The following is a 9599-nucleotide window of genomic DNA, read 5'->3' as shown; positions in this document are numbered from 1 at the left end:
ATAATTTTAATATTTCAATTTCAATAAACTCCTGTGCTTTTGGAATAATAACAAAAAAGTGCCACATGGCACGTGATGAATTGGTGGTGTGGGCATGTGTGAATTTATTGGAGCTTTTGGATAGATTTTGTAAAATATCTTAAATACAAGTTTGACCAAAGAAGAGTTAAAATGTTTAATCATATCACACAATAAAAATGCATGTTTTTTTGATGCCTTTATCGTCAAGCAGAAAGCTAAATCTATAACTCATATAGTTAAATATTATAAATAACTGTGTACTAAGTACAAACTGTATATGAAACTGATAATGCTGAAAATATGGCAGTTATAACTGATTTGTATTCAGCAACATTCTAGATATTTGTTACCAAACTAGTAAATCACATTGTGTCTCAACTATAAACAGTGTGTAAACCTTATACACATGCTATGTTGTGAACATTTTCACATGATACGATCAAAATCAAAACGACAGAAGAACAAATACAACTGATAAATTGTAAGAGGGAATAAACATTTGTAGAATTTAGTTCAAGTCTATTTTACTGTTTTGTTGAATTTTCTGTATGATCATATTCGGAAAGAAAATATAGTATCAAGGAAAACCTTCGAAATCTCCAGAACAAGTGAGGAAGCAAGCAAATAACACCCAGCCCCCTCCCCATTTAGCGACATGCTTTTATTTTGAAAATCCCCAAATCGGTAGTTGCGATGCTAGCCGTTAGCTTCACACGGAGCCCGACTCCTCCGTGGCATCTCTCAATTAACCAAATGAGCGACTTCCTCCTCGTCGAGCCCCGGTGCGTGTTCAATTTATGAGGATGAAGAGGTAAAGAAAACAAACCATTGCCAAGGTTAGTGGGGGGGCGGGGGAAAGAAAAATTCTGTTTGACCAGGCGGAAATGGGACAGATGCATTGTTTGACAGATGTTGCCAGCTAGCTTAGCTGAGTCCGCTAACACCTTGTTCCGGCAGCACAGGGACTTGATGTGAGCTCCTGTTGTGTGCGTGCTGCCGAATGAGGATGACGGGCTGCAGCATCTAGTCCGGGTAATCATTACAAAAACAAACACATGCATTGTTAGTTAACTAACAGCATTAAGAGCAATGTATGAGCAGGAAGTGGAGAGCACAGGTGCTGCACGTTGGCCTTGTACACTGCATGTGAGGTCTTCAGACAGGACAGGCTGGAATATCCTGATCATCTTCTTCACCAACACCTCCAAAGATGCTCGGGACAAAGAGGTGGTGGCGGTATAATGACGGTCGAGAGAGGCTCCTTCATGTGATGGGTTTCTTCTTGGAGTCAAGTGAGACCTAAGGGGTTTAAGTGCAGCTGCACGGCAACAGACAGTTGATGATGCAAACTCATATGTCTGAAGACTGAGGGTGTGTACCTCATTAAAAACCACCCTGGCCCCGAGCTCTGCAGGCATTTCCTTAGGCCTTACACACTGTGTATAGACCTGTGTGTGTGTGTGTGTGTGTGTGTGTGTGTGTGTGTGTGTGTGTGTGTGTGTGTGTGTGTGTGTGTGTGTGTGTGTCTTTCGATGAATTGACCACAGATACACACTCCTGTCAAGGTGGGAGGCTCCTGGCCTAATGTTTCAGGTCTTAGAGCAAAGGTTCTGAATTTTTATCATTTTTTATGTCAATTATGTGATATTTCCTTTTTTCTTTTTCAAAGTAATCTTGTTAAACTTTAGGAAATGTGTTTTCTCTTTATCGTGTAGATTGACGAGGGGCGCTTTGATTGTTTCGATTCGAGCATAAGCCTAAAATGTGGGGAAAAAAACTATCTTTTATTATATTAAGCAGCTAAATAATGGAAAGAAGTTAGATATAATCTAATTTTAGTTACTGTTTTTCCACTCGCACGCCCACTAAATGCTGCAGCAAATCAGCAATAATCTCCTCATTATGAGTCAAATGACACATTGCTATGCTCCGAATTTTAACCGAATCAAACCGATGCCGCTGCAAACTAAACCGGGGGCCTGTGCGTCGAAGCAGGGTTTGCGGTTATCGAGGTAACTTAAGCTTTAACGCTGGGTTTTTCCGTCCTACGAAGCTGGTTCTCTTCTTACTGGCGTAAATCATCATGGATACTTATGCTGAACTTATTCCAGATAAGAGATCACAGCCTGTCAACAGCCCAAACGCTTAACGTCAGTTAATGTGCTAAAGCAACGATCAATAATCACCAAATGTCTCTGAGATATGCTTCCTCATAAACACTCACCTGTGAAAAAAATCTATACCGAAACCTACGACTTTGGACGTTATCTTACATTAAGCATTTTCCCAATAGAAGAAGGAAAAGGCCTAATGTAAGATAACTTCCATAATTATAGGATTTGGGGTCGGATTTTTTTCAAGGGTGTAAGTGTTTTTAGTAATTTTAGTTGTTGGATAGTATTATTTTCATTTCACTCTTTGAAATGTCGGTTTTACATGCCGCTTAAACCAAATCGACCTGCACGTATCAGCGTTTCCTTATTTATGGTTCTGATGATGTCGCTTGTAATTACCGACTCTGCCTCTTTCACATGAACGTGCTCGTCACCAGACAGGAAAACACAGGGGTGACTGAGAGAGTTGATATCGAGCTTCGTAGTACAGGTGATCCAGGATGGTCAGTGTTTGGTTAAGTCAATCCATACAACCGAAAACATATCCTGACTTGGGTATCTTTAACTTGCTTCGTATGACAGGCCCCTGGTGACCACGTTCTTCTTCAGTCCCAGTCAACTTCAAAGAAGGTGGAGTGATGATGTTTGCTGTTGACTGAAGTCCACTCCGAGAAACAAAATGAAGGAGAGGCTTCTTCGTGGTTTGCTTTCGGAGGTTTCCATCCGCATGGCGTTGTTAGTGGTGTTCCTGTAAGTATGTCCTTTATTTGAAACTTATCTTGTCATAACTGCTTTGTGGATCCATTATCTGAACCTGACATGACTGTTCACTGCCACTCTCAGTGTGACGGAGCAGCTTCCTCCTTTCTACCGCGAGATCCAGGCAGAGGAGATGTGGCTGTATAAATTCCATCGTGTGGAGAGAGACCACGTTCCCACCTCTCTCATGTTTGTGAGTAACACATCTACATGTTAGTGGATTAAACTGGAACCAGATAAATCCCTTTTGTTACCCTCTCATCTCACCCTCTAACAATTATCCAAATCATATCATCATTTGCATTACTTTCCAACCCTCTACAAAGCCGCTGGTGTCAATACAGGTTTTAAAATGTATTGGCAGGCACATGACAATTGAAATTAGTTCTAAAGTCTTCTTCTCAAAGATGCAAAAAAAATGTAAAACATGAACAAATGCTGGCACAAGCCCTGGTCAGACTGGTTTTATGCAAATTTGAAAGTAGATATTCCATAAGAATCCCTTTAGGAAACATATTATGCTCATATTCAGGCTCATAATGTTAATTTGGGTTGTTACTTGAAAAGGTTTACATGCTCTAATATTCAGAAAACACATCAGTTTCCTCAGACTGTCCATTCCTGCAGCTCTGCTTTTCAGCATCTCTCTGAAGCCCAGTCTGAAGTGAAAACAAACACACAAAACATCCCAGAAGTCACAGGAAAAAAACCTATTGCACTCCATCTTCAGGGGAAATCATTTTATTAATTTATCCATCAAGCATGTGTGCTGATCTTTTTGATTTGTGACAACGTTACCTTGTGAGAATTCATGCAATACTGTTAGTATACAGGTCACATGGTGCACTAGAACGACAGTATCTATTTTTTTAAATCCTTTTTTTCTTGACTGTTTGTGAATATTATAGGTTTTAATTCTGAATCAGTGGGTTCTTTAAATAGATGAGTGTTGTTATGCTCTTCTGTTTTTTGTCTTCATCAGAGTGTGGCAGTTTTCACTCCACTGATTGTGATCCTGGTTTTCACCTTCATGAAGAAGTCTGAGCGAGGAGATCTGAAAGAAGCTTCGCTGGGTGAGAACCTGACAGCTGTATATGAGTTTTTGTTTTTTTCATAATAAAAAATGTCAACTGGCTTTTTGAGTTGAACATTTCCTCTCTGTCATCCAGCTGTGACTCTGACTCTGGTGCTGAATGGAGTTTTTACCAATGTCATCAAACTCGCTGTTGGCAGGTTAGCTCTGCGCCTAACGTAGCACGTCATGATGTTTGCCCGTGTTACAGTGGATGAAAGCCTCCATTCTCCCGCTGTCTCTTCTTCTGTCTCAGGCCAAGACCAGACTTCTTCTACCGCTGTTTCCCAGACGGTCAGATGAACCTGGAGCTGCACTGCACCGGTGACCCAGATGTCGTCATGGAGGGCAGGAAGAGCTTTCCCAGCGGGCATTCTTCCTGTAAGAGAGGTTCCTATGTGCGATTAGATCTCTGTAGCTGGTACATGCTCATCAGCAGGGACCAAGGAAAGCACACTAATGTAAAAGGAGGGCACAGGGCCTCTCACACATCTAAAAATATATGTATAGAAGTGTATTTTAGCCTCTTGGATCTTAGTATATTGTCTAAGAAAGAGCATCACACATTACTCTAAAAAGTATCTCCCCTTCGTGTCATCTTTGATTCTGTATAAATCTTCCTCTGGCTCTGATCGCCACTCTCTTCTTTTCTTTCTGCTCCCAGTTGCCTTTGCAGGTTTGGGTTTCACTGCAATGTACGTCGCAGGAAAGCTGCGCTGCTTCAACGCGGTGGGCCAAGGCAGAGCGTGGCGCCTGTGTGCCTTCCTCACCCCTTTGCTCGTTGCGACGGTGATTGCCCTCTCCAGAACATGCGACTACAAACACCACTGGCAAGGTCAGAGCTTAGGTGACATCCATACAGCTGTGTTTTAAAATGAAAACCACCTCCGTCGCATTTTAGCTACGTATTAGAAGTCATCTCACGACACAACACGCCTGAAAACACATGTCACGTGACCATTCACGAAACACTGGGCATGTGCGTGCCAGTGTAAACAGGAAGCAGATTGTCTGTGCTGTAGCCGGTTGCTTAGTTGCAGAAAATACTAATAAAAACAAGAAACACCAATGATAAAAGAGACAGAGCAGAGATTTCTTTTCTGGAGTTACTGTTTAAAAGCAAAGTGCATAAGTGTCACCCGACTGACCTGCCAGACTCTGCGTATGGTTTTCTACTAAACAGTCTTGGAAAAAAATACCATACTACAAAAAATGTGTCTATGTTGAAGCTGCAGTCGTACATGACCATTTAAGAGTTATTTATTTAATTCTTCCTTTGTTACTTTTTAACATTGTTAAGAAAAGTGCTATATAAATGATTATTCTTTGTTTAAAGCTTAAATAGTTGCTTGTTGAGGTAATCACTGGAAAAACAACAGCTTGTGATCACTGGGAATCTAAAACCCCTTGAATGTAATTTTAAAAAATTGTGAATCTGTGGAATCCAACTCATCACTGTGTCTCTTTATCTTCTCTCTCCGTCGTTCAGATGTGTTGGTGGGTTCTCTGTTGGGCCTCATTTTCGCCTGGCTGTGCTACAGACAGCACTACCCTCCACTCCGGGACCCCGACTGCCACAGACCTCTGCGTCATAGAGAGAGTGTTCCCGCCGCACAGGAGCGCAAGCTGGCCAACTGCAACTACATCCTGCCCCTGTAAAACAGCTGTAACTGGAGAAAACACTCTCGACAGGTGTGCTCTGTATCGGGTTCCATGGTTACCAATCTAACTCTGGTTTTAGCACCCTTCGGACTGGGAGTAAATTAATCATTATTGTTCATTGATTATGTATAATGGTAATTTTTCTTTTTGTAAAGACGACACACGGTTTGTTTTCTAAACTAAAATGTACAAACTCTTTTCTCTCGGGTGGTTCCTGAAACACTTGTGTTAAATGTCAACTCCCTTTGAACAGCCCCAATGTGATGGACATGAACTACTCTGACAACCTGATAGGGGGCCTTTCCGAACCCTATAATGATGTCATTACTTATTGGATGTTTTGATACTGGGGGTGTTCTGGTTGTCATGACGAAGTTTTCCATATGGCTCAGCCCCGTACACACACCCTGTGTATTGTGCCTATGGATCACACAACTTTACTCGCAACAGATGAGCGAAGTGAACTTACGCAACCACTGCACTAACGTTCCACTGCCCATCCAGCTGTGGCTCGGTTGCTGTGACACAGTTTCTCATGTAGGGTCACTCTTTTGTGATTGTTTTGTAAACTTGTAACTTATCATGTCCTGCCTCCTGCATGCTCCACCCCAGACGTCACAGAATAGTTTCAGAAAAGTTCTTGTTATTATGAACGCGTCTGACTCTTGATAATCTCCCGCTGCGTTTGACACGTGAAAGGAAAGGCTCCGGGGGAATGCATGGAACCAGTTGACTGGGCATTTTTTTTCAGGGGTTCATGTCTGAAAACATCATATGGTGTTGGAGCTGGCTCAGGTGTCATCACGCGACCTTAAAGTGAAACGGCTCAGCAAGAGACTGAATGAACACCGTAAGCGGCGCTCTGTAAACACCAGACCAGGAAGGGGGACACAGTCATTGACCTTGAGTCCGTGGATGGCCAGAAAAGCCTCCTTTGGTCTCAGGCATCAGGAGGCCATCTGATGCCCAAGACCAAAACTTTTTTTAGTTCTGTCCTCACTAAGAGCCGGGCTCCTCCTCTGCATGAACCCCCAGTACATGCACGGCACAGGCCCATCATTTGGGCGTCAAAGGCCTTGCTCAAGGGTCACTTCTGTGTTGGTAATAAGGGAGGGGCAGGCACACAGGGATTCATCCTGCGGGTTTGGGGAATCGAACCAGAACTCGCCAGGTCACACACCCACCTCTTAAGGATATTGACCGCCTGTTATCACTTGACCAAATGTTCACGCTTAACGTTCCATGACAGCACACGAGCCTGCTGCATTTTCTGCTGAAGCCTGAGATGCACGTAAAAGTTGCAAAATAAGTGGACCTTTATTTTCCCCCTTGTAATACTTGATTATCTAGAAGGAAACAAGGGGAAGAAAGTTGTGTTGATGTGGGATGAGATTTCTTATTGTCAGCTAATCCCAGGATTTGACCAGTGACGCAGTGTTGCGTTTGTCCATCTCAAAACACTTTGACTTTTCTATGCTGTCTGTGGCACTTCGCCTAAAATATTCACTCCTAATGGAAAAATATGAAATGAAAGCAAAAATAATTTCCAAACTTTTTTAGGGATAACAATGATGGTCTATTCCACAGAGGAATAGGCTGGGTTCAATTGCAAAGGCATTTGGGGTCTTTTTATGAGCTTTATTGACAATAAGGCAAATGTATCCCTTAAAGACACATATACCACAATTTTTGCTCAGATCTCTGGGTGTGGGAAAAATTCATTTTAGTATCACACTATGTATTGTCACATCGCTCACCCCTATCTGAAAGTAACCACCTCAATACATTTGCAGGCACGTTCAACGAAGATAACTTTTAATGTTTTTCTCTTCTGCTTTAAATCTCTGTCTTCCTCGGGTATATTTTAAGTGTTAATATTCACAGATTATAATTTTTTTTAATGGCATCTGGAAAAGGCTTTTATAAGCCAAGTTCTGATTATAAAACCACAAATGTAGCAGTTCCACTCAACTTCTCTTTGTTTTTGCAATGACTTATGATTTAATTATTTTGGACAAACACGATTGATCTTACACTGCACAGCATATCTTCTAATTTCATCGCAAGTTCATGTGACTGCAAAACTTCTTTGAGATGAATGTTGGTCTCAGGCTGACTGTAGGTCATGTGTAATGTGAGAAAGTTCTCCAGAGGTGGAGAGATGAAATGTACAGGGTTTGGTTTCTGGCATCATGGTGGGACCAGATCTGCCTGATGAACCTGGGTGGGGTCGGACTGTGACCTCTCCAGGTGATGGTGCTAGCCTCCCAGTGCTCTTGCTGGTCAGGTTTTCAATCCACAAGCATGTGAATATGTATTTCCATCAAGTTTCTTTTAAATCGTTTGAATTTTTTTCATTTTTTAAATTTGTATTCATTTGTGATCTCTCTGTTTTATCCTTGAGGTTTGTGTATAGGCCTAATTGTAAAATTGCTTTACATGGGAGTCGAAGGTTCATCTTTTACTTTAATGTTTTATTCATCGTGTTTTTGATTTCGCTTGTGAAACCAGCCAAAGTTTTGCAGGGGTCAAAGCACTTTTTGCTCGTCGCTGTGAATAAAGCTTCAAGTGGCTGGATCACGGTGGTTTCAGACCAAACTTGGCAGAAAAAAACATGAATTTGTGCCTTTGTTTACTACATTACTTTATGGCTCTCTGTCAATGAATGAGTGTATAACTGCATGTAACAGATAAGGAAAAAAACTCGCTTTTTAAAGACCTTTGAGACATATAATTTCCTAATTTACTTGTTATTCTTACAGGTATTCATGAGATGATGTACATGTGTAGGTGTATTTAATTTTGAGGCATGTGGGAGTGTACTTGAATTTTGAATATTTGTTTATCTTGAATGTGATACCGTTATTTCATGAAAGTAGGGACCATATTTATTGTGGGCACATTTCTGGAGGACCTTTCAGACCAAAATAAATATTTCCTGCATGTTTCACAGCTAAGTAGCAATATATCTTCAATTCCATCCAAAATCCCCTTATTCCCATCTGTTTCTATTGATCTACTGTCACGACAAGGAATTATATGAACACTTGCCTGTTTTTGTCATTTATGTTATCGCCTGTAATAATTTGATCAATAATTTGCCACTCAGGCTGATCACTGACTGTACATGTTGTGATGCTTTAAATGGATCTTTTGATGACACTAAATGATGTTTCCAAATAATCTTACATCAAACTATGTCCGTTGCTCATTTTCTGTTGATTACAGGCACCTGTTTGGACAATATTAAAGGATACATTGAAAAGTGGTCAATAAATGACACGATTCTGCAAAGAAAACGTTTTTTAGAAATGTATTAGTATCATGAAATAGAAAAAATGCATTTTCTAGTTTAAAGCTGCAATCTTTTCATTTATGGTGCACATCATTTTTTTAATAAGGATATTATGGAAGTGCTTTCCTTGTTTAGATTTTAACAATACGGATTACCAAACCTGAGACCAAAATAATCATTCTTACGTCCCTTATTCTTGTGCAAACCTTCAATAAATAGAAAAATATTGAAGCATCGAATCCTGATAGTGTTGAAGGAATGTTACAGTTGTGATATCGCTAATGCAAACTCAGCCACCAAAAAATGTGTACATTTTCTGATTTTAATTCTTGTAATTGACCTCTGCACATTGCCAGGGATGCAACTCTTCTGGAAAAATACAATTGCATTTCAATTTAAATTTCAACCTTTAATACCATTTATTATTGATTTTAATTAATATTCTCATGATTTTAAATTGCATTGTGCTTTACCTGAAAGCGGCAGTATTTAGAGATACTGAGTCCAAAGATGAACTTATTAGAATCAGTAAAGACAATTTTTATGTGTAATTGTAGAATATGAGCGCCTCATCACGTCGTCAAAAAAACCAAAATTTTACCTAAACTATATCAAAGTGGATATCGCTGTCACATCACAGCAAGAAGGTTCTGGGTTCTAATCCCGGTTCAAACCA

General features: G+C 40.6%; 1 protein-coding gene across 3 annotated transcripts; it reads left to right on the top strand.

Annotated features, from left to right (window-relative positions):
• Positions 1 to 698: 698 nt before the first annotated feature.
• Positions 699 to 8816, top strand: plpp5 (phospholipid phosphatase 5). Of its 3 annotated transcripts, XM_035640524.2 has the most exons (9): positions 729 to 857; positions 979 to 1053; positions 2718 to 2885; positions 2979 to 3087; positions 3877 to 3967; positions 4064 to 4127; positions 4223 to 4347; positions 4631 to 4801; positions 5456 to 8816. In XM_035640524.2, exons 3-9 carry the CDS (start codon positions 2815 to 2817, stop codon positions 5623 to 5625), a joined length of 801 nt encoding a protein of 266 aa, XP_035496417.1. In that variant the 5' UTR covers positions 729 to 857; positions 979 to 1053; positions 2718 to 2814; the 3' UTR covers positions 5626 to 8816. The 3 variants fall into 3 exon arrangements, with proteins under 3 accessions (XP_035496416.1, XP_035496415.1, XP_035496417.1); XM_035640523.2 differs by lacking the exon at positions 979 to 1053 and having other exon boundaries at positions 699 to 832; XM_035640522.2 differs by lacking the exon at positions 979 to 1053 and having other exon boundaries at positions 722 to 857.
• The last annotated feature ends 783 nt before the right edge of the window (positions 8817 to 9599 follow it).

The sequence above is a fragment of the Scophthalmus maximus genome, chromosome 19 (genome assembly GCF_022379125.1).
Source record: "Scophthalmus maximus strain ysfricsl-2021 chromosome 19, ASM2237912v1, whole genome shotgun sequence".
NCBI lineage: Eukaryota > Metazoa > Chordata > Actinopteri > Pleuronectiformes > Scophthalmidae > Scophthalmus > Scophthalmus maximus.
This window is presented reverse-complemented; position numbering and strand designations above follow the sequence as displayed.

Coding starts and splice junctions, on each gene's coding strand:
- plpp5 (XM_035640523.2), top strand. CDS start 2,815: ATGAAGGAGAGGCTTCTTCGTGGTTTGCTTTCGGAGGTTTCCATCCGC. Junction 3,088..3,876: donor TTCCCACCTCTCTCATGTTT/GTGAGTAACACA, acceptor TGTCTTCATCAG/AGTGTGGCAGTTTTCACTCC. Junction 4,802..5,455: donor CTACAAACACCACTGGCAAG/GTCAGAGCTTAG, acceptor TCCGTCGTTCAG/ATGTGTTGGTGGGTTCTCTG.